Source organism: Diabrotica undecimpunctata, chromosome 8, assembly GCF_040954645.1.
Source record: "Diabrotica undecimpunctata isolate CICGRU chromosome 8, icDiaUnde3, whole genome shotgun sequence".
In the NCBI taxonomy this organism is placed as follows: domain Eukaryota; kingdom Metazoa; phylum Arthropoda; class Insecta; order Coleoptera; family Chrysomelidae; genus Diabrotica; species Diabrotica undecimpunctata.
Window position 1 is genome coordinate 73,214,475 of NC_092810.1, and position 26,736 is coordinate 73,241,210.

General features: G+C 32.7%; 1 protein-coding gene across 1 annotated transcript; it reads right to left on the reverse strand.

The window, feature by feature from the left end:
• Positions 1-1,125: 1,125 nt before the first annotated feature.
• LOC140447694 (lipase 3-like) lies at positions 1,126-10,599 on the reverse strand. The gene is made up of 3 exons (XM_072540493.1): positions 10,030-10,599; positions 2,642-3,051; positions 1,126-1,581 (listed from the first exon to the last, which is right to left on the reverse strand). The coding sequence occupies exons 1-3, from the start codon at positions 10,511-10,513 to the stop codon at positions 1,144-1,146; spliced, it is 1,332 nt and encodes a 443-aa protein (XP_072396594.1). The 5' UTR covers positions 10,514-10,599; the 3' UTR covers positions 1,126-1,143.
• Between the last annotated feature and the right edge of the window lie 16,137 nt (positions 10,600-26,736).

The following is a 26,736-nucleotide window of genomic DNA, read 5'->3' on the forward strand; positions in this document are numbered from 1 at the left end:
TTAAGCTAATTGTTACTGTAATACAAAACCTTACACTTGTGTATATTGGTGCCACAAAAATAACAAAGCAAGTCAAATTCTTTGTACTTAAAACATAATAAATGAGATAGCCAGTTTAGCAATTTTACGAAATAACAGGAAGCAATATATTTTACCAAAGTCGTTAGAATACAGTATTGAATTAGATAACATTACAGTACCGTAACAGAAAAATATTAAATGTAAAAATATGAAAGAAATAGTACATACTTTCCCAATTAATAGTTTTGTATTAAATTTTACAATGCGTTTAATGTGTTACTTGTCATTTCATGATTTCATTTAACATAAGAAGTACCTATGGCAAATCAATAAATCTAAATTTCACAGCTAACTGTTTAATGTACTCACCGCTAAATAACGAAATATATTTAAATATATTTAACAATAATAATATAATTCTATATATACGAGTTTCCAGTGGAAACTTTCCACTATTCACTATAATATCGTTTCAAAAATCACACACGCTCACTGTGCACTACAGTACGCTACTGATACTAGCTAGATTTGCCAATTTGCAATCCCTGCAAATGTATTAGTCACCGTCTTCAATATCTTGTCCGAGTTTATAGGCGAGTAAGTTGTTTAGATATTCTCCATTTATTTTTATTTTCTTTGTCAGCCAATCCAAATTCTTAAAAGCATGTTCCAGCACAGTATTAAAGAGTTTAGGTGACATTAGGTCTACTTGTCTAACCTCCTGCTCTATTTTTATGCGATTACTATTACTATGTAATTTGACAGTGGTTGTTGCCTGCAGGTATATATTGTATAATAATTTTGTATACCTATAGTCTAACCTGCATTTTTTAAGCGCCTGTAATATTTTACTTAGCTCAACTGTGTTAAAGGCTTTGTTAAAATCGATAAATATTAGAACTAGAGGTTTATTGTATTCCACTAATTTATCTATTAGTGTTTCTATGCTTTGTAGATGGTCATTAGTTTCATAACATTTTCGGGATCCTGTCTGTTCTCTTGGTTGATAAGTCTATAATTTTCTTAATTAATTAGATCCTCTTTAAATGTTTTGTATGAAGTAATAAAAAATTAATACAATTAATAATAAATAAAACAAATTAATCTGCCTAAGTATTTAATTTAAGAATTTTCTAACAGATCGACAACTTTTTTGTAAATAATCTTTGGTGAATCATTAGCAAATATAAAATCTAAATGATTCCAATTAGAATCTGGGACCAAATATATCTCCTTAAGATTGCCGAGTTCCCTGGATAATCTGTTCACGTCCATCTTATGTGTCAGCCAATCATTATGGCTATAAATAAGGACTACGGGGGCAGAAATTTTACTGAGATCATATGGCAATGGGTGACTTTGATTATACAATTGATAATTTTTTATTTCTCCAAAATCGTATTTGCAAAACCTATCGGATATTGTTTCTTGTTGGTAGTGAATTATTTGTTTGGTTGCGGCACCAGCTGGATAGTGTGCTAGTATAAGACCTAAATTTGAGACATCCAATTGTTTAGGGTTAAATCCGACCATAATGAATAAAATATTTTTGCATAAGACCTACAATATAGACATTAGACATTGATTTAAAATATTTGATAAGTTTCGTATATATAAATATATACATATATAATAATGTTGGATGATCATATAATGTTTATTGCGGCGTATAAAATTATATTTTTGCTAATGTGACACCCTGTATTTTATTGCATTTTCTAATTGTCCGCCAAAAATAATGTATAGTTTCATAAGAATTCCCTATAGCTAAGTAAATAGTGTTCTGAGTTATGTTGACTTTTCATAACGCGTTATGAACTGTACTTAAAACGGCGATTTTTTAAATCTACTAATTGTGTAAGATTAAAAACCAATGTTCTATTTAGTACACAATTTTTTAAAATTCTAAATACTATTTGAATATAAATAGAAAATAAGAAATACATAAAACGTAAAAATGTCAGGTTAGGGTGAATCGTAAATAACGTTTAAATTAGTTTAAATTTACAATCGGAGGTTCGTATTTATTTTCCTATGCCGTACGTTGTGGGATCGGCCAATATGCTTCCTGCTGTTAAGTTATTCGATTATTACTTCCTTTCACGGAAAATATTTAATTTCACATTTATGGCTTTTTACTGAGTCGCTCTGACGAGTCCCGAAAGGACGAAATACGTATAAGCCAATTGTAGATGCACTATACGTAAAATCAAATCTTAACTGTCTTTTCTATATCTTTATTTACTCGTATTTAGACTATTAGAAGCCAGTTCATGAGAAGTTCTTGCTTAGATGAATCGATATAATGTATAATCCAACATTAGCTTCCGCATGTCGGTCCATTCATCGTCTGCTTGCTTTGTAAATCGTAGAAGGCACAGATTTAGTTAAGTAAGAATTTGAATTTTGGTTTCGAACAAGTAGAAAGCGTCGTATTTTTACTTTTTACTTTATTCTTAGATGTAGCCGCTTGCGTTTTTAGGAAGTTATTTTAGATCAAGTGAATATAACCATATACTAAATGAAAATCATTCTTACATATATCACTTCAATAATTCGAAATTATTTTTTAGCAACAATGACAAAAATATTCAATAGTTTTATCAATAAGTGTATTTACCTTTCCGATATTTTCTCCACAAATTTTGTTAGTAAGTTTACTAGTAAGTCCATTTTCGGGTAAAAATTCGTTTTTTCCAGCTAATTCCATCAGGTTTGCCAAAGGGCTATGTACATGAGACAGCAGTTTCAATAAAGGACTAACAGTATTTTTAAGATAGGCTACTGGAGCAAGACTTACATGAAGCTTAATCTTTTTATTATATTCTGGTTTTTCAGAAGCCATGACATAAAAAGCTGTATTGCCCTGAGAATGTCCTATATAATAGAGATTTTGTTTTCCTGTAATATTTAACGCATAGTCAATCATTGATGGTAAATCATAAATTCCCATTTCGTTCCAACTAAATTGCCAATATTCGGCATCCTTATCTGGATTCCAAGTCGTATGATTTCGTGAATAAAAATTACCTATAAAATATAAAACGTTAATGTATAGTTAGTTTTAACATTATACCTATATTTCGGGATTTTAAACATACACGCTTATCTAGTAGAGATCTATGAATTGATTAACACCGAGTCTTAATCTCAAAGTGTAAGACAAAAGTGCCTAGGGAATACAAAGAACATGCCAAAAAATGTTCCTTAAGCGATGCTCCAGAGCTGGTTATTACTAGGGGATTATAGCCTTAGTACGATAAGGGCGCACTATCGTGTCTGACAGTATTCCATCCCAACTCATAGGAACAAATAGCCAACAAAATAAAACAAAAGGGGATAGATTAGAAGAGGGCTCACAAATGAGTAACTTTTCTGAGCTTATAAATATAAATGATACCGGAAACAATCAAAGAGGTGACTCTAGTCGCGAATTGTGTCTCCGCCCTAAAAACTGAGCCAGAAGTTGTTCCGAGAGGAACAGGCTCTGAGGCAGTGATCAAAAAATGCCTCTTTAGAGCTCAACAGAAGAGAATGAATAAAGAGGCAAAAACGGAGGCTGGGACGTGGACCACAGAAAATCTGTATAACCAATGCGACGGTTCCGGTAAAATCAAACTAAAAGTATGAAAAAGATAGTTCTCGGATGAGAATACCTTCCACATCATAATTTCGAACAACCACAACCAAAGGAGTTCGAACAGACACTGAGAGATTGTAGAAAAAGTTAACTGCAATTGATCATCGGCAGTAGTTTGTGATGAAATATGATTAAGACATACTAAACGTAGAAAACAAACGAACTTTCGAAATCCCAACAACAAAAGGTGGAACGTGATATAACAATGGCCATGATACATGTGAATTAAAAAATTAAGCTAGAACTAAAAAAATGGCATTTATCAGATGAAGTGTGTGGTTTAGAACATCGACACATCTGTTTTGAAGTAAGAGGTAACTATAAATTAGAAAGCATTTCAAGTAGACCTAAAATATTATTTAGGTAGGGTTAAAGGGACGATATTGCATACACCGAACCTAGACATGGCCGCTGAACAATTTCAAAAGGTTGTCATGTCAGCGTTTTAAGAACAGGAGTCAGACGAAAATGTAAGCCAAAAGATTAGGTGACTGGGGAGATTATCACAATCACTGACTGAGTACAATAAGAAACTGAGGAAGCCAAAAAGTGATTCCTGTGAAGAATAGACATCATAGAAGATATTGTAAAGAGATGCAGAGATGTTAAGGCTCTATAAAGCTCTATCAAAGGACCATCCAATAAGTAATCCTTTAATCTAAATTAAGTCAGGTAAATACATACACTCAGAATGACGAAGAGATTATGAAAGAATATTTCAGGGTGCACTTTCCTGCACAACAAAACTGGTACCACTAGACGCATGGCAGCAAACTAGACTGCATACCATAACCTATGCTTCTCGAGTAGACTGAAATGGGTAGCATAAGTAAATTGAAGATCTATAAGAAGCTATCTTGACACTGTACGATCGGTTTAAAACAGACGGCTTAAAAAAAACATCGAATCACAAGTCCTTATCGTAATTTAATCTGAGTAGCAGATTCATTTAGATTTTATACTACTACGTTAGACTTTTGTTTTTTGGTTGGGACATAAACCATGATTTCACCAAATTCTTACACTGAAGTTAAATCAATTCGTCCACCTGCTCGCTGGGCAATCGGACTGACTTTTCGCATTAGGTGATATGTGGATAATATGATGCTATTTTCTTCTAAAGATCTAAACCACCTTAAAAAAGAAAAGTTAGTCTGGTAGATGTTCGGAAATTTCGTTGATTTCATCATCATCATTATCATTAGTGCTATGGATGAGTTAAGCTTCGACCTTTCTAAGCCTATTTATCTATACGGTTCTGTTAGGTGCCGCTTGGTGAAAGTTTTTCACATTGATCTATTTTTCGCAAATGATGAGGAAGACATGGACTACATGTTTAGAAAACTAAAAAAAGAATATGAAAAAGGGGCCTAAATATGAATATGTCAAAGACAGAGTATCTTAAAATAGAAGATGATGAAGAAGATCCAGAGTTAGAAATTAGAAACACAAAAACATGTAATAAATATAAATATCTCGGATCTATAATATCTAAAGAAGACACTACCAAAAGAGATATCGAAAACAGAACGCAACTGGAAAAAAAATCGGTAAACATTCTAAACTCTCTGTCTAAAGATATTAGACAAGAAACGAAAATCGACAATCTATCGAACCTTGGAAGAGCCAATTATGACTTATGCGGCAGAAGTTTGGCAGATCACAAAAAAAGATTGAAAAAGAATAGAAGTAGTAGAAATAAATTTTCTAAGGAGAACGTGTGGTGTATCCAAAAAAGATCATATCAGGAATGAAGATATTAGAAGGAGGATAAATACTGTATATTCCAGTGTAGACAGAATTGAAACGAGACAACTAGTGTGGTATGGTCACGTGAAGCGAATGAATGAAGATATATGGCCAAAGAAAGCTCTAAATTACATACCACAACAAAGAAGAAGAAGGGGAAGGCGTTCAGTTGCCTGGGAAGAAAATGTACGGCACATAATGAGAGATAGAGCCATCAAAGAAGACGAATGGATGGACATTTCCGCGGTCAGATGAATGAAAATTACTAAGTTCTCGGGAAGAATTGCGTTGAGAATTGAAAACTCGACGTTTCGGCACCCATTTTGTAGCCATTATCAAGAGTAATACGGTTCCGTTCGAGTTCGGGGTCTCAATCTGCCTACTCTCCTCACTCGTGACGTACCAGTATCTTGTTCTGTATAAATACAAGAACCGTCAAACGGCACTGAGGTCTCAATTTGCTTACTCCTCAGTGTCAGCCCTTAGGTTTTTTTATGGGAAAGTCTTTAATAGGCTGTTTATAAATATAATTTGAATACACTCTAGCTAATATAGTTGTAGAAAGCTCAAAAAAAATTAGAATGAAAAGTCGATGATACAGATCTATATTTTTACCCCTTTAATTCTTGGTTATATAATTTGATTACAATTGATTTTTTTACATATGAAAGAGCAAAAAAGCTTTAAATTAATATCAGTTTATATTTTCTCATTAATTATTTTACTATTTTTGTGTTTCGGATAATATTAATCTGATAAATATATTCAGTTACCAATTTGTCTAAGCAAGTTAGAAAAGCTTTTTTCCTGGTAAGCAATAAAAACTTAATCTTAATTAGTACTTTTTATAGGAGTAAGGTGAATTGCATATGCAGACAACATTCGAAGAAAAAGTACACAAAGGAGAGTTAATGTTCTGAAGCTACTTTCTTATGTCATCTTAATGAAATTACTACTTTTATTGGGAATAAGCTACAATTTAAGTTTAAAATAAGTATATTTCCACTTCAAAAACCGTTCTCAAAATACAAAACGTTGATTTAATAAACAAATTTTATTTTTTTGTTACTTGGTAAAAAATTCTTCTAATAATTTAATTTTATCTAACTTATTCATATTCACAATTCAGATATAAGTACAGTAAAACCTCGATATAACGGACTACTTGGGGGGAGGGGGTGTCCGTTAAAGCCGAAAGTCCGTTATATAAAAATATGGTTAAAATATTCAAAATACTTTTTTTTGAAAATATATATATATATATATATATATATATATATATATATACACTGTAATTAGATATATATAAAAACTACAAACTACAAACAAAATTCTATTTAAGTAATTGCCTTCGGATATTCGCCGTGAAGTGACGTTGCTGTGGATATCGACGCGATTGCTGTCGGTAATCCCGTTTTGAACAAGTTTCGTTTGCTCTTTCCATGTTTGCTGTTTTTCTATGATCAACTCCCTAAATACAGTTTAATTTAATAATCAATAAATGATGTTAGATCGTCGAGATGCGATCTTACCTCTGATAACTTCATTTTTAACAGTCTTGTTTTGTCGTCTTGTTTGCTATCTTTACTTCCGTCCTCATTTTTAAGGTTCATAACTTCAACTGCTATTTCATTTTCAGTCATGATGGTATACCCAGGGTCACCTTCATCTACTTCTAGCGATTGTAAAACATCTTCCTCAGCTACATGTTCTCCGGCATTATTACAGAAATTAGTAACTTTCAACCCTTCTAAATCTATGTCTGCATCTTGGCGATCAAATAAATTCTTTCAACCATTTTTAATGTTTGCTCTTTCACCTCCTTCCATGCTGCAGCAAAATTGAAAATTGTTGATTTTAAATTGTAAGACTTTAAGTTTTGCAAGGTACGTTGCGCTCTTGTATCTTCTGCATTATCTCCATCATACAATACAACCATTACTTCGTCTACAAACTTTCTGCGATATATTCGTTTGGCTGCCAAAATTAGTCCCTGATCTATGGGTTAAATAAGCGATGTTGTATTTTTTGGCAAAAACATACAACTGAAGTTTCCATCTTCTGAACGTAGAATATTTTCAGAAGCGTGAGCAGGAGCGTTGTCTAAAAGCAATAAACATTTCGCCTCTTCTGACGGTATTCCCAATTTCTCCTCTTGAAATTTTCTCACTGAAGGTACATTTTCTTTGAAAAACCTTTTTTTTGAAAATATTTGAGGTGAACCATGCCTTCTTAGAGCTATAATATGAAAGGGGCATATGATGCATTATGTCTTTTAAAACTCTAGGTTTACGAGATTTGCCAACCACTACAGGTATCAATCTATGCGATCCATCAGCGTTAGCACAAAGCAGTGACAAGATCCTGTACTTGCTAATTTTTCTTCCAGAATCCGATTTTTCATAGTTGGAGGCTTGTGCGCTTTCAGGCAAAGTACGCCATAACAAACTAGTTTCGTCAACATTGTAAATCTAAGATTGTAATAGCATTTCGTTACTTACTTGCTATATGTGCTACTAATTTTTGCCTAAAAGGTTCTGTTTCTTCTTTAGGTACAGTTGAAGCTTCACCGTAAATTCTTTTATTCATGATTCCGTGCCTTTTACGAAAGCTCCAGAGCCATCCATCACTTGCTCTGGTGTGTCCATATGATTTGCTAATTTAATTGCAGCAAATTTCAATTCGACTGCTCGGACCAGGATCCCACTAGAACGTTGTTGGCCATACCATTTTAAGATTGCTTTTTCCAGTGAAAATTCACATGCCAATTTCATTCGTTTTCCAAAATTGCTATGCTCTTCTACATCACACATGAATGCAAATTTATTTATTTTGTTTTTGTTTTTTTATGTCCAAAAGTTTGCTTTTTTATGCCATATTGATTACATATATGAGACGCATGTGTAATATTAACAGTATGTTTTTATTTTTTTTTACATTTGACCGGATTTTTTGTCCGTTATATCCGAAGTCCGTTAAATAGAGGTCCGTTATATCGAGGTTTTACTGTAATAAATTTTAAAATAGATGACTTCAAAATGATATTGCCAATATTGCTAAGTTGTGTTCCTGTAACGACTTTATTGTAAGATACTCCATTCGATTACATGAAATCAACTTTAACTTGAGAATATCCGTCAGACAAAATCATAGCATGTGATTCGTCTTTAAAACTTAAATGTTTTAATATCAAAGAACGATACTTGATATAATACTCAGGTGTATAGAAAACCAACACACACCAACAGATATCTAAATTACAAATCACCTCATATTATCAATAAAAAAAAGGGGAATAATTAAATCCTTTTACGATAGAGCCAAAATTACTTGTTCTAACGAAAATTCGTTCTTAAAAAAGAAACATTTTTTAACATCTGTTTTATTAAAAAATGATTATCCTTTATCGTTTATAACTAAGGAATTTTCCACTATCGACCAAAAGGAATGGAACAACTGAAAACGAATCCTACAGCATCCAAAAGAAATATTACGGGGAAAATAACAATACAATACATAAAAAGATTATCAGAAAAACTTAAAACGATAGTAGATAAATTCATTATTTCAACAACATTAAAACAAAAATCATATTGAGATCTGCTTTATATAAAGAAAAAGCAAAGAATTGTATTTATAAAATAATTTGTGAATGCGATCATTTTTATTTAGGTGAAACATCAAGACAATTAAATGTTAGAATTGGTGAACATCAATCTTACACTAAAAATAGAGAATTTAATAGATCTCAAATATGTAACCACGCATGGGAAAATAAACGTAAGGTTCAATGGGACGATTAAAGTATAGTCGTGAAAGAAACGGATGGTAAAAAGAGGGAAATTAAAGAAGCTGCTCTAATTGTAATAAATGAGACCAACTACGCTGCAAATTCCTCGGCAAAATGCAGTAAAATCTGGTTACCCATATTAAAACAGGAAACAAATAAATAGAAAATATCACTATTAGTAAGTCAATAACATATGGAGGATACATAATTTATGTTTTTAAATAATATACCTATAAAATCAGAGTTTGGTGTTTATTGAGAGTAAACTAAATGTTAAACCAAATGCTTACCATGTCGGGATAGTATTAAGAGGTTTTTTCCTGTTTTTTTTTCTCTTGATTTACTATGGAATCATCAACAGGAGAATTTTACTGTCATCATTGCATGTGGTTGTCTTTTTAAAGATGAATTATAACCTCTGATTTTTCTGACGGATATTCCCAAGTTAAAGTTGATTTCATGTAATCGAATGAACTATTTTGCAATAAAGTCGCCCCAGGAACGCAACTAAGCAATATTGGCAATATCATTTTAAAGTTGTCTACTTTAAAATGTATAATATATATCTGAATTGTCAATATAAATGACTCAGATAAAACTAAATTATTAGAAGAATTTTTCACCAAGTAACAAAAAAAAACAAAATTTGTACAATTTGTCAATGTTTTGTATTTTGAGAACGATTTCCAAAGTGGAAATCGAAACGTCAAAAATATACTTATTTAAAACTTAAATTGTGGCTTAGTTTTATTAAAAGTAGTGCAAGATACCGATTTTATGTAATGTTATTTTATGTAATTAAAAGTAAAAATTTAGTAATAAATCTTACCTCTAGTGTTACCCATCCACACGTCATAACCTTGATCTGCCAATATATAAGCTAACCCATGTTTTTCTCCAAATAGCACCCAATCAGATGAAGCACACATAATACCATGTTGCAAATATACAACAGCATTTTTGCGCTTTTCGGTTTTACCATGAGGTATTCTGTGTATGTTAAGAATGTATCCATCTAAAGTAGTTACAAAGTGACTTTCTACGGGATAACCAGTTTCTTTTATTAAACTAGGCACTGGGATCCTAGGAGGTATCTTCGATGAGTCAAAGACTTCTTTCACAATGTCTTTAGCAGCAGTTGAACCCGTATCGAAAGTAGTTTTAATTACAAACTGTACAGTATCTTTAGTACGTTTAAGAAAGTCAATTTTCTTTTGCACGTCGATTGTTATATTACTTATCGTTTCGAAAATGTTGGCATTGGCTCCAATCACAAAAACTAAAATAAGAAAAAAGATCTTTAAAATGTTCATATTAAATTATTGTTTTCACAATATCTCACATAACTGCAATAATTTAGATTTTTTAAATGTAATAATGAATAAACATCTTTATCTTTAACATTCACCTAATTAAAAATTTTTGTAAATGTTTCTATTTATCGATAACAGTTGAGTTTTTAATTAGTTGCTACTAAATCAGAGCAACATATTTTAATGTCAAATTTGATAACACCTAATTAAAAATTAAAATAGAAAATGTTCTTCTAAAAATGTTCCCTGGGGAACGTGTTCCCAGGTAACGTGGCATGATCTGCTGTGATGTGGTCAATTGTCGCAGATTTCTGAAACAGGAGAGTTTCTACCGCCCTATCCATTTCTTTCCCCCAACAGACGTATTAAAAACTCAAAATAAAAAAAATTCCTAAAATACCATTAAAACTATAACAAGGATCGAAATGTGCACAATAGATACAGTCTTCAAAGGAAAAATATTTTACTGCAAAAAATTTACCTACCTTCTTATTATGCTAATATATTATGTTTGGTTTGTAAAGTTAGTTCTCGTCGTGTATAGCGATCGCTGAGTAATGTTGGCCCTAACTCCTCTAATTTTGTTACACTGGCCCATTTCGATACAACAGTTTACGTCCAATAACTAGTAAAAAGGCTTCAAGTATTTCGGGGATGGATTATTTACTCCATTTTTTCATTTCCAGTTTTCATTTTCCGTATATATTTTTTTCTGTGTATCTCGGAAGATTTCTTTCTCTAAAAGCTGAATTAAATAGAAAATGCATTAGTTCTTAAGTTTGTTTATTATTAAAAACCTTGAAAAAGTTTATTAATAAATGGTTAGTACTGATATTCTTTCTGCTAGTACAAAAAGACAAACATAAATTTCCATATTAGCCACCTAAATAATGAGAAAATACTGAAAATAAGCTGAGTCGACAGAGTTAGAAATGAGGAGGTCCTTAGATGGCTGAACCAAACAACACAACTGGTCAATATAATGAAGAAACGCAAGCTGGAATACTTCGGTCGCATTATGAGACACCCTGAAAAATATGATCTTTTACATCTGATCATCCAGAGAAAGATCCAAGATAATCGTGGTCCTGGTAGAAGAAGAACATCATGGCAAAAAATCTAAGGCAATGGTATGGAAAATCAACGACATCGTTATTTAGAGCTGCTGTCAATAAAGTCACGATAGCGAATATGGTAGCCAACATGATATCCAACGATCGATAACGGTCATGGAACTAGAAGAAGAAGAAATAATGAGAACTAAAAGGAACCATAGCAAAAGGTCTAGTTTTTAAAAATCAAGTTGGCTTGGGCCAAATTTATTGGTTCTTTACATTTTATTATAAGGACTAGTTTATTGCATGAAATAAATAAATATTGGTCCCATTTACGAAATTAATAAAATCAAAGAATTAATTAAAGTTGGATATGGGAATAAAACCAGAACACAATGAGAAGTATGCAATTTATTTAATATAAAATATTCTACCATGGTACCATGGTAATATTATTAAATGTGGTAGAGATTTCTCAAATGGCAAATTGCAGCTGATACAAACATTTCTAAAAGGGCTGTTTTATGTGTACTAAAAAAGAGAATTATCATCCCTATAAAACGAATTTTAATGAGCCAAATAAACATTTTTTCTGTTTCCAATGAACCAGCAGTAAAATGTATTTTGTATTAAACAAATTACGTAATTCAAAAATTTTATATTTTTTTGACCACCCTGTACAAATAATTATATTATTTTTTATATTACTAAATAGAGAATTGAATAACTTTTTAAATGAGTTCTACTACGTTATTACGTCATCACGCCCAGATCGATAACGTCACCAGTGTGATATATAGACTTAGGCAAATATGCAAATTGCATATTTTGCATATAATGCATAAAAAATGCAAAAATATCAAATTTTGCATATTTTTATAAAAGTGAGCATAGAGTGCATATAATTTGAAAATTTGGTGTTAACTAGGTATTTTTATATTCAAACTTACAGATAGCATGAAAATGCCAATATTTAATTTTGTTTTATAATCACTTGGTATTCAAATTCTTGGTATAGTAACTAATAAAAGACAGAATAACCAAACTGATTTTCTGGTAGCAAATTATTTTTTTGTAACCACCAATCCAGTTTAAATTTTATGAGTCTCTCTAGAGTTTTAAAAACACAGGAAAGTAACGATATTGGTCTGTATGAATTTGCAATATTTGGCTCTTTACCAGACTTTAGGATAGGAACCACAATGGCTTTTTTAAATGAATCAATAACGATGTTATTTTGAATGATGTCATTAAATACCTGTAACAGCAGATCTTTAGCGGCTCTTGGTAGGTTGATTAACATAGGGTATTTGATTTGATCAATCCCTGGGGAGGTATTATTGCAATTTTTGAGAGCGAAATCTAATTCAGATTTAGTGAAAGGTTTCAACAAAAAGTGATTGGATTGGTGACTTTGTTCGGATTGGTTAGAGAAATATTGAACCCAGGGAGGAGAAACTTTATTAAAGAAGTCATCTAAAACTTCATTGCTGAAAGGTTTTATACTATTCTGCGGTTTTCGATTCATTTTGTTGGCCTGTGACCATATTTGCTTAGAAGAGGTATTTTTGTTTAAGTTGGAGCACCATTTGATCCAACTGGATTTAGCTTTTTGCTTCAACAGCTTTTTTGTTCGAGCAGTAACTTCCTGACATTTTAAGTAGTTATCAAAACTCGATGAAAGTTTGCAAGCTTTTAAAGCCTTTTTTCTTTCATTAATTATTATATCACATTCAGGGTCCCACCATGGTGGTGGGGGACGATTTTTGAGTTTAAGAATTTAATATTGAGGAATAGATTTTGAAGCAGATTCATTAATACAATTAATAAGAAAATTATAATGTTCGTAATTGAACTGAGACCAATTGGCCTTATTGATATTCCATTTGCTTTTTGGATAAATTGTTTCATGTGATGTGTTAGTTGTGGAAAGGTTCATGGTTATAGTAAAATGATTTGACCCTAAGGTATCTGAAGATACGGACCAGGAAACTTTACTGGCTAGATTAGCTGTACAGAGAGAAATGTCAATCATAGATTTCTGAGTACCATATTTGGAAAGATATGTGGGTTCCCCATTATTTAAAATAATAAGATCTAGGTCCTCGACACTGCTGACGATTTGATGACCTGCAGCATCATTGTGCAGTGAGCCCCATAAAGAGTTATGAGCATTCATATCCCCTCCAATTATACAAGGTGATGTAACTTGAGAGAAGATATTTTTCCAATCATCTTTAGAAGTATGGACTTTAGGAGGCCTATACACATACAAGAAACTTAATTCTAAATTGTTAAATTTAACGGAGATGCCACAAACTAAAATTTTATCATTGAAATTTTTAGTAATATTCACTTGACAGAATAAGATAGAAGTTTTAATCAAAATTGCTACACCGGCATATCCATCGTATCTATCCTGGCGGATTATATTATAATCGTTAAATATATAGTTTTGATGTGGTTTGAACCATGTTTCACTTAACAACGCTATATCAATGTTTTCAGCTGTTAAAAAATGAACTAAACTATTTTTATTGGATGCAACGGACCTTCCGTTCCATTGTAAAATTCTCAGAGTTGTTTGTCCTTGGAAAACCTTATTTACTGAAGATGTCCTCCAACATCTGATTCCAACGAATAAGTAAAAAGTGATAAAATAAAATAAGTGAAAACGTTCATATTTGTTTTTTCAATAGTGCATTATGACCTTGGATTAATGTTTAAATAAGAAATACTGCCAGAAAAAAGTTCCATTTGAATTACATAATTTAGATAAATAATTTTGATTTTGATATATGCTAAGAATTTTATTTCAATGTTTTGGTACCCTCCAATACTGAAAATATTTTTTGATTTATGCTCTCATTATCTACAGATTTTAAATCCTCAAGTGTGTGAATATTTTTTAAAACAATAAATGACACACTCCGTCACTGCCTGCGCAATATCTTTATTACCACCTTCTGTGGGTTAAAAGGTAGATTGCTTTGGATACTGGGGAAGAGGATGTGATGGTCCAAAACGGAAGTTAAACATGGGAGGGTTCTGTAAGTTTGGGGATGAGGGAGAACTAGTGGCTTTACGTTTTTTGTTGTTATGGGTTAGTGCCACAGGTCTGCTACTATCCGAACGTTGAGAATTTGTAGGTTGTGGCTGCTGGAAAGCATGTTTATTACCAGAACTTTGAGGTAGTTTCGGGAAATCTGCCTCGTAGTTTACTAAGACAGAAAAGCGATTGTTCATTGTTATTTCTGAATATGAAGATTGAAAAAGCTTTTTGGCTTCTAAAAAGGATACTTTCTGTTCTATCATCAAATTTTTAATACGTTTCTGTTCCTCGTAAATTGGACATAGTTTGGAAATCGATGTATGCTGTGTACTCTTGCAATGTATACATGATTTATTAAATTCAGAACAGTTATGTTCTTCGGTTTTTATAGATCCACATAAAATACAATGTTCTTGGCTGCTTTTGCACTGTTTTGATATGTGTCCAAATCTCAAACATCTATAGCATTGTGTGACCCTGCCTATAAACTTTTCCACATTAAAATAAACAATAACGGATATATGGCTGGGTAATATGTTACCTTTAAAGCTGACTACAATGGTCTTCTTAGGTACATACTCAGCTTTACCATCTTTTTCAATTTTCCTGTTCATTCGTCTGATGTCTACAACCCTTGAGTTTGAATTTATGTTTTGTTTTAAATAATCAACGTCGTAACTTGTGTCAACGTCTCGGATCAGACCCTTGACCTCTAAAAGGTGATTAGGTATGAAAGCTTTTAAGTTTAATTCTTTTAAATTTTTATTTGTGACCAACTTATTAGCTTCTGCTATTGAATTTAATATTACTTTAACGCCATTTCTACCTATTCCCTTAATTTCCTGAATGTTTTGTACGTTTAGATTTTTGTGTAAAATATGTCCTACAAACATAGGATGCAAACGACCCAAACTTTGCTGATTAGTTTTTTCAACATATACGCAATAATTATTTAACGAGTACTTATCTGGATTTATCGAGTCAAATAGTTTTGGTTTGTCCTCCTTAGCACCTATTGTTCCCATTTCCATGACGGCAGCAGTACTTTCCATATTGGAAAAACTATCACTTTCACAAATAACTCCACTATCACTATCTGGCGTCTTATTTTTTACGTTCCCCATGGGGGAGCGAAGTTTTTAAAATCTAACTTATTTAAATTATTTTGATAAATTTAGCAACACGAAAAAACAAAAACTTGAACACTAATTAATAACAAATCGGTAAGCCGGTTATTGTTGTTTGACTTCTCTCTTCGAAGGTTCAAACGAAACTGTAGGAAGATTATTAGGAAAGCTAAAATAGTTAAAAATATTATAACAGAAGTGGTGCTCAGTCCTATTGATAATCGGAGTAGTACTTCTATGGTATCTATTGGTTGAATTTGGCCATGTGTCTCTGGGATTGTTAATTTTTCAATTTTCCTTTCATGGTTTGGTATTAATTTTATTGGAACAATTTTTGGAATGGAAATGCCTTGAGACGTCTTTTTATTAAATTGGATACCTTCAATCATTATTGGTACATCTGTCGTCCAGAGGCTGGTTGAATTAATTTCTATCTGCTGGATTCTCATTGGGTGAACTATTCCTAGCAATATGACTTTGCTGGTTTCTCGGAAAAAGTTCTCTGTGATTAATGTTTTTGTGCAATTATCTACTTTGGGTATGTTACATTTGGATTGTACATACTTGGAACAGACTATGTTATCGCCTTGTCCTATACAAGTGTCGAACCATTGATTATTTGTATAGTAGCTTGCAGGTGGCAGAATCATAACATGATCTTTGTTTGGAATGGGGTAGATTTTATAGGTAGTGTAAGGAATTTCATGGAGTATAGGGATTTTAATTATTATGAGCATTGTATTTGAAGTTACACAAACTAAAGTTTTTGTTGACTCTATAAGTTCATAAGGGTGTTCATTACTATTGGAAATTAAATTTCTGGGATAAATTTTGAGAAGGTTCTCTTTAAGCTCTATTATTTCCTTTAAAGTGAATAATTCTATATTAGAGATATTAAGTTCAGATAAAGTAATGGTTCCTATAAGTTTCATTAGAAATTCGTTTATGTTTTGGAGATTTATTATCTCATTGTGTAGAATGATATAGCTGTCAAAATCAGCTGATAATTTGTTGATTGTAGATATGAGAATTGAATTATCAGAATTTATTTTTTCTAAAAGTTTATCGAATCTCGATTCAAATATTATTAATCAGAAATTTTATTACTTCACAGCAATTCATTTAATATCGGTTACTCAGGTTACTGTAATTGTAAGGTAAGATCAATGATGTATAATAAATATTTATTCATCGAGCAAAAAGACAAAAGAGGGAATCTAATCGTTATGAAAAGGAGACCAAAATTTATAAAAGTGGCTTTTTTAACACTGGAGCATAATAAAGTTTTAATTAAATAACGATAATACAACAAAATTTTATATCTTAAACAAGGAAAGAGACCGTCTTTCCTTGTTTAATATGACCTCTCAAAATGGCACTTCCCGTCTAACAACATTTTTGCCCCCACTACCTTTACGTTCCCTCTTCTGTCTGTTTGCTCGATGTATTACATTGCGTAAGATAAACATACACCTACCATAAAAATAAAATGACGTTTAACAAACGTCAACGCTTTAACAAAATGAAATAAAATTAAAACTAAATAAGACTAAATAAAATTAAATAAAGGTAAATAGAATTAAATAAAATTAAATCGAATTAAACAGAATTATGTAGAATTAAATAATAATTAAGTAAAATTAAGTAAAATTAAATAAAATTAAGTAAAAGCTATACTTGTAAAAACGCTGCTATAGCGTTCTGCTTCATTTTCCATGAAAAATCCCATAAGAAAATGCTAAGGTTCATTCTGTTTATTTTTTGAGCGTTTTGTGGTGGGGGTAGAATAGTTGTGAAAGAAAAAACATACATTTCGGCATTGCTTACAGGACATTACATCATATCTTTTTTGTTATTGGTCCGATTCGAGCGTGTGATACGTTAAAATATGAAAGGGAAGGATAGCACGAAAACATTAAGAAAGAAAACACAAACAAAGTGATTACCAAAAGGGCACTACACAGTGTCTTTATTATTAATGAACGTATAGTTGCGTACGAGATGTCATAGGGCACTATGGATGAAAATAGTTTAACTAAAAGACAAATTTTGATTTATTGACTTAAAGGAGGACTCTGGCTGAGTACAAAATAAATAACTGAATGAATCCCAGCAAGTCAATCCATCATTTCCTGTGGCAGATTCTCCCATTCTTCTTTACAGACAATTGTAAGTTCATGATGGGTTCTAGGAGGATTCCTTCGTATGATTCCTTAGTATAAACAGCTCTGGAGAGCATATCCCATGCAAGTTCAATGGTGTTTATATCTGGACAGATCGCAGGCCACTCCAAACAGCGAATACCTTCTGTCTCAAGATAGTCATTAACCGTTTGAGTCCTATATGAGGACGTTATCATCTATAAATACAAAATTTTCACTTACAGTTCCTCGCCATAATCCTACATGAGGTTCTAAAATCCGTTTGATCTACCTTTGTCCTGTTAAAGTATCGTCAATAACCACCAATTTCGTGCGTTCACTTACCATAATACCTGTCCAAAACGTAAAACTAAAAGCAGCTGTATGTATTTTTAAGCCCACTGGAGGTGTTATTCACTTGGAACGTTAGGACTATGGCTCAATCAGGAAAAATCCAATGCGCAATCAAAAAAATGGCAATGAAAATAGCAATAATGGGCACAAGCGAAATGGGGTGGCCTGACTTAAGTTATTCAGACATAGAAGAATACAGAGTATACTATTCAGGATCAGAAAATGGTAAATATGAAAATGGAGTCGGAATTATCACACATAAAAGTATAGCCAAATATGTCAACAACTTCATACCAGTGAACGATAGAATCCTCTTGTTACAAATAAATACGTCACCGATGAACACTAAAATTATACAAGTCCATGCACTCACAGCAGACCAAAGTGATAAGGAAATATCAGAATTTTATAAAAAAATAAGCAACCTTATAAGAAATATATCGAGACATGAACTCCTTGTAGTCATGGGAGATATCAATGCTAAAATAGGTAACGGAGAAGAAAGGCAACATATTGGTCCTTATGGATTAGGAGAGTGAAATCAACGAGGAGAAACAATGAGTATCTTTGCAGCTGAAAATGACTTAATCGTACTAAACACATTTTACAAACTACCACCCAGACGCCTATATATGCCTGTAACAATAACTCTATGTATAAAACATTACAATGAGATATACGATCAGAGAAGCCAAACAGAAAGATCTGAAGAAAAAATTCCAAGAAATCGAAATTCTACAAAGTAAATACGACTATTTCAACGTGCATAAAAAGGTAAGAGAAATTACAGGCAAATGTAAAAACAGAAGAATAAGTAAACTTGTTAATGACAATGGAAAGGTTATCGTGGACAAAGAGAGTATTAATAATATCTGGGAAAATTACATACGAAATTTATTTTTTGATGAGAGGAAGAACCAGTCCCCATACCTATGGAAACAGGACCACTTATACCAGTGGCAGAAATAAGAGCAACCATAATATCACTAAAAGAAGGGATTGTTCCAGGACCAAACGGAGTATAGTCTGAATTTCTTAAACTTCTTGATTGGAACTATTTCAAAAGATTGGCTAGTTTCAGAATTTATTACATCACCAAAGAAACAGGGAGCGAAAAAGTGCGGAGAACATAGCCTAATAAGTCTAATGAGCCATACACTAAAACTTTTTCTTAAAATTATACATCGCAGAATAACAAGCTATGCGAAGAGAGAATACAAGATACACAGTTTGGATTCATGAAAGGCGTAGGTACGAGACATGCACTGTTTAGTCTACAGGTATTATTCCAAAGATGCAGAGATACGACTTGCGATATCTACAGCTGCTTTGTGGACAAGCGAGCCAGATTCTGCGAGGCGTTAGACAAGGATGTATACTTTCAACCATATTCAGAGGAAATATTTAGTGAAGCCTTGGAAAATTGCAAACATGGAATCCTTTTAAATAAATAACGCATAAACAACATCCGCTTTGCGGATGACATCGTTATTTTTGTTAATGAAGTAAGTGAAAGATTTGGACTACAAGTAAACATATCAAAAACTAAATGTATGGTCATCAGCAAAAATAAAATTAGAGACATCCAACTGCTTATCAAGAATACACCAGTAGACCGAGTAAAACAGTTTACCTATCTTGAAACAATAGTAAAAGAACAATGGGATCACCCACAAGAAGTAAAATGTAGAATGGAGAAGGCTAGGAGTGCATTCAACAACATGGCCAAACTCTTTAAAAGCCACAACCTTAATCTGGAAATACAAGTAAGGCTCCTACGATGTTATATTATACTATGGAGTTGGATTCTGGACACACTGGCGCGATGGAGAAAAAACTTGAAGACTTTGAGATGTGGCTATACAGGAAAATCCTAAGAATATCATGGACGGACAAGATAACCAACGAGACTGTACTATGAAGAATGAAGAAAGAAAGAGAGGTGATGTATACCATTAAAAGGAGAAAGTTAGAATATCTAGGACATACAATGATAAACGGTACTAAATACAGATTACTAAAAATAACCCTTCAAGGCAAAGTATTTCGAAAGCGAGGAATTGGGAGAAGAAGAATATTATGGTTAAAAAACCTCAGGAAATGGTTCTCCACAACAACAACTAATCTATTTAAAGCATCAGGAAATAAAATAATTATAGCCAGAATGATCGCCAATATTCGAAACGAATAGGCAGCAAAAGAAGAAGGAGGTGGTGCAAAAGATGTCTAGGTCGTAGCTGAGGAACTCTTATTGGTCGATGACTCCTCAAACATGACTCTAAAATTCTTCTTCTTGTTTTAGTCAACGATACATCTTTGAAGGGCTGGTACAGACATAGAAGAATTTCTCAGAATGAAAATTCTGATATATCTATTCTGTTGCTCATTGGTAACCCATTTACCAGAGCTAGCTCTATTCTGTATCGAATTTATTTGTCTAAAGAGACCTATTCCATAAGCGTGAGACATCACTCTGAGAAACGCCAACTCTTTCGGCCACGAACCGCTGTAAATGGCCTTCTTCAACCAAAGCGATAATCCTTGCACGGTCCAACTCAGAAATTAAATTACGTTTTTTCAAATTTTACCAAAATAAATTTTTCAACTGTTTACACCTTGGCAAAACCAGATTAATTAAATGGGCATTTAAATAAAATAAAAAACCAAAAAGGTATATTTTATCCGAAAAAGGCCTATTAAATATGTGATAGGGATACTGATTTATAAAAGTGTAAATATTGTGAATACGAAAGGCGATGCGTAACTTTTAAAAATATGTTAGCCCAGTCTGGTTATGCAAAAATCATCGATTTCACGGCAAAACTTTTCGCAGATATCTGTAGCTTAAGACATAGATGGGGGTAACTAGATGACGAATAGATGAAAAAGTACTCGTATCTTTACCTTGCGTTTTTTTAAACAATAATTTATGGTCACAATTTGATATTTTGTCTATAAGTTTTTTCCCTTATACATATTTTACATAAACAATATTTATATTATTTTTTTATATCAAGAATATCTTTATTTTCTCGTTTTTTAAATTAAAATTAATAAATAAATTACGGATATATTTGAAGATAAGCAGTTTTTTTGCATAATTTATAAATTTTAATAATTTTTTTATTGACAAAATAAAATGTTCCCCTCACTCGAAACGTACCAGTATCGTGTTCTGTATAAATACAAGAACTGTCTTTCGGCACTGAGGTCTCAATCTGCCTACTACTCAGTGTCGAGTGACAACCAGTCTTACCCTGTGTGGCTGACGAGAAATGAGAGCGTTGACAACTGAATTCAGTTGTCAAAACTCTCATTTCTCGTTCCATAAGACTTAGCGACAACAATCATAGGTCATCCGAAATTAATTCAATAAGGCAAACACTCTTACAAAACGGCTACCACAAACCCATTCCATCCAAAAAAGAAACCTTGCCGCCGGATCAACCCAAAATCTTTCTACCTTTTATTAAAGGTGTCACTGACAAGATTAGTAGAACTCTCCTTCCTCTAAATATCAAAACTATCTTCACTACTCACTTCAAGTTGTCCAATCGTTCAGATCCGTAAAAGACCTAAACCCTAATGAAGACCATGGTGTCTACGAGATACCTTGTTCCAGTTGCCCACGTACATACATCGGACAGATAAAAGGACGAATCCATAACCGTATTTACGAACATTCTATATCTGTCAAACATTCCGATACTATTTCAGCCCTAGCCCAACATCATATTCAAACAGGCCACAAAATAGATTTCGAAAATCAAAAACCATGGCCCCCATCCGCTCCTTAAAATCAAGAATCATTCGTGAAGCTATCGAAATCGAAAAACGGTCTAACAGCTTAAATACGCGCGATGACGCGAAACGATTGCTGGCAACATGGCGACCCCTGCTTCAGCCATTTCCCGCCAATACCGCAAATGCAAATTCAAAGCCTCTTACTAGAGACTTTTAACGACGCTAGAAGTATCTTTTTATTTCAACATGCATCTACGATTCACCTTTGAAAATTACTATCTTTTTCGCTCTTTACGTAGAGAAAGACGTTTAAATGAAAGTAAAAGATTGTATTTTTTTTCAATCGGAACTCCACCATTGCTCTACACGTGTTTCGAGTTATTCAACTCATCATCAGGAGCACTTGTGGGAGTTCAACTGAAATGAAATGCAGTCTAGTATTTGGTTATTATAACCAAAATAACAACCAGGTACGCTAGCAGCGACATCTATACGAAGTAACAAGAAGTCCAGAGACCCCTCTCTGATAGTAAATTATAGTAGATAATATATATATATATATATATATATATATATATATATATATATATATATATATATATATATATATATATATGTATAGATTTTTAAGAAGTTGGGAATTTGTTGTATCCAAGTTGTGTCGGGTGGAATGAAATGAATTTCTAAGAAGCGAAAAACCAGTGGCTCTAAGAATTTTGGAAATTGATGAAGATTTGGTGTGTTTAACTTGAAGGGATTTTGGAATGACTTGAATGATGGTCACGACATGATATAAGATCCCAAAGGATCCAACCAAATATCTAGAAAAAACGACCAAATCCATTATAAATAAGTCTATTCTACCTCCAGACCTCAAAAAATCTCTTATACCCAGAGAAAAATCATCCCGAATTCCAAAGATATACGACTTTTTAAAAATCCATAAGCCCAATGTTCCCCTAAGACCCATCGTCAGTGCATACAACTGTCCCACTCAGAAATTAGCAAAACATCTCGCTTCATCCTTACAACCATTAGCGGAAAACGCCTCGTCATTTGCCAAAAACTGTTTTCATTTCATTGATCTTCTGAAAAACTTTTCTATTTCATCCTCAGATATACTAGTCAGTTTTGACATTGTTTCTTTATTAACCAACATTCCCATCGATGAAACCATTTCCATCTTGGACTCTAAACATCAAATTTCTCTTATAAAACACTGCATGTCTAATACATATTTTACGTTCCAAAATCATTTCTATCGTCAAATGGAACATTTCGAAACAGTAGCCTTGTCCTCGTCAAATCTCAAACCCACCTGCTGGTTACGGTACGTTGATGACACCTATGTCATTTGGCCCCATGGTAAAGACACATTAGATCAATTCCTCTACCACCTGAATGGAATACATCCCAGCATTCAATTCACGATGGAAGTTGAGTCTAAAGCGTCTTTGCCATTCCTTGATGTTCTTATTCAGAAAAATTCACCTCACAGTTTTTCCTATTCCATGTACCAGAAACCCACTCATACAAACCGCTATCTCAATGCCCAGTCACATCATCACCCCGCCCAACTTAATTCAACACTCTTATTTCCCGTTCCATAAGACTTAGCGACAACAATCACAGGTCATCCGAAATCAATTCAATAAGACAAACACTCTTACAAAACGACTACCACAAAACCCAAATCAACAGAAGCATTCAAAAACTTCTAAACTATATTCCATCCAAAAAAGAAACCTTGCCGCCGGATCAACCCAAAATCTTTCTACCTTTCATTAAAGGTGTCACTGACAAGATCAGTAGAACTCTTATCCCTTTAAATATCAAAACCATCTTCACTACTCACTCCAAATTGTCCAATCTCGTCAGATCCGTAAAAGACCAAATCCCCAATGAAGACCATGGTGTCTACGAGATACCTTGTTCCAGTTGCACACGTACATACGTAGGACAGACAAACTGACGAATCCATAACCGTATTTACGAACATTCCCTATCAGTCAAACATTCCGATACCACTTCAGCCCTAGCCCAACATCATATCCAGACAGGCCACAAAATAGATTTCGAAAAAGCAAAAACCATCGCTCCCATTCGCTCCTTGAATCATTCGTGAAGCCATCGTATGTAGCTTAAAAAATATAGAAGTTATTACAATTGTTTATAAGTAAAAAACATACCCCTTTTTCAAACGTTTATTTTGTAAATAATTTCAATGAAAACGCATTATACATTTAACTTCTGAGATAGATTTTAAGTCTTAAAGAATCCTATGAAATTTGCTAAATGTATTTAGCATCATTAAATAAGGAAGTTCAATAGTTTAAATATTTAGGCCTCAGGGATAAATAAATTGAATAACTTTTAAATTATTTTACCGATCGGGGGGGGGGGGGAGTGAAATTTGGTTCAAATGTATTAATACCATTTTATTAATGAAATTTATAAATTAGTGCAAAAAACTGGTTTTTTGCAAATATCTCCGTAAATTATTTATCAATTTTAATTTAAAAAACCGGAAAATAAAAATATTCTAATTCTAATAATCTATTTCAGTTAAACGCAAGATAAAAATACGAGTACTTTTTCATCTATTCGTCATCTAGCAACCCCCAACTATGTCTTAAAAGCTTCAGATATCTGCAAAAAATTTTTCGACCTTTTTTTTTAACCAGACTGGGCTATGTGTATATATACTAACAACAAAAATTAAACTGTAATTATTGTACATGTAGTTAGGTATAGGATGCTCTGGAAAAAAATGTTTTACAGTGACATTCAAAACAGCAGTTGTATTTAGCGAAATTTGGTAGAACGCATTAGGAAATTTAGTAGAAATGCCAACAACATTAAGTACTGGAGACAAAATTGAAGTTGTGTTAATTGTGGGTGAGAATTATACAACTTATCCTAAATCTGCAGAAGAATAAGGCGATTATTAAAAAAAATTAAGATTTCTGAAGATGTAAGTAACAAATTGAGCAACAAGTGGCAACAACGGATTGCCAATGATGGAATTTGAAATTATGAAATTATGATTTCAGCAATCGAACATCCTGAAAAATCCTTGCAAAAAGGGCACTTTCGATGCAAAATCCTATTTAAAAAAGTAAAAAAAAAATACGGTTTAAAAAATAAAAAAAAAAAAAATAGAATAAGTTGTATCCATACAAGCCTCGATTTATTCATACGTTAAGACCAGAAGATCATGATAGATGATTTGAATTCTGTTGTAATATTCAAGAAATTTTTATAAGATAACTCATTTATGGCATGCCATATTCTTTTTTTGGATAAAGCAACATTTACATCAAATTGTATGTCTCTTACCACAACTGCCGTTAGTAGAGTGACACTAATCCAAATTTTACTATCAACACTCGGAACCAATATCGGAGATAAAATAATTGGACCTGTTTTTTTTTATAAATCTTTGACGTTATTGTTATTTGTTCTTTTTAGAAAATGAATTAGACTATTTTCTAGATAACGTTTCCCTCCTTCAACGTCAACACATGTAGTTTCAACAGGATGGTGTCCCATGCCACAGTAGGTTAGATTTAAGTCAATGCCTTGAAAGTCGTTTTAAAGGAAGAGTTATATATCGGTTTTCTGACATTTCTTCATTGTTGACGCCACTCGATTTTTTTCTCGTGGGGTTACCTGAAGGAGAAGGTGTATTTACAAAGGCTAGTTACAGATGTTGCTGATTTAGATCTGGCTACCTCCAGAGGTTCGTATTCGATAGCTCCGTGAAGCTTGACTAACTGTTTCGTATTCCCAGGCTACGCCAAGAGGTTCATCAAAAACTTTCGGTCTTGCTAGACGTAAAGCTTTCTGTAATCGATCCTAGGATATCCGCAGCATCACCTTGTAAAGAAGTCGTCAAGAAAACAGCCTTTTCTTCTACGGTCCAATGATTGGCTGTCGCAATAGCTTCAAATTGTCTAAGATATATAAACCAAGAAGAATTCCCATCAAATGCTGGAAACTTGAATCTCATATGATGTTTCGTTTGGTCTCTCGGTGATTCTTCTTTCACTAAAGGTACTAAAACTACTGCATTAACTGATAGTAGCACTGTTGTATTGGTTATCGTGCTTTTTAATTGTTTGATCTTTTTGTCTATATCGTTAACATTTTTTTGTATCTTATCGAATATTCTAGAAACTTCTGCAAAATTATTTTAAGTACATATTCTTTAATTATTCTAGAAGTCTCGTCGAATTTTCTAGAAACGTTTTCAATTTTTTCGTCTTTAATAATTTAAGACGTTTCATCGAATCTTTGGAAACATTTTCGAATATAACATAATTCTTTCTAGAAGTTTCTTCAATCATTAGAGAAACATTTTTGAATCTATCATTATTCTTTTTATAAAGTTTCTCAATCATACGAGAAAATATTAACAAATTTCTCGTCAAATATTCTAGAAATATGTTCGAATTTTCCAACAATTATTTTGGTTAAGACTGCTTCTTCTGTTGACTGAAACTTGAATGTCTCAGGATCATCTTTATGCTTGTGGAGAACATCCTTTAGTAGTTCTTGAAGGATCTTCTTGAATCCTCTGCAATCTTCATCCCATTCTTCTAGTTGTTTACGTAGCTGCTTTACTGGAAGTTCTACTAACATCATCTTGGGTAGGGCACACTTGTACTTTTCAAATGTTCTTTCTTACAAAAATCACTACCGAACTACGTGAATATACCTGACGAACAATACTTTCCAAAAGTTCAAG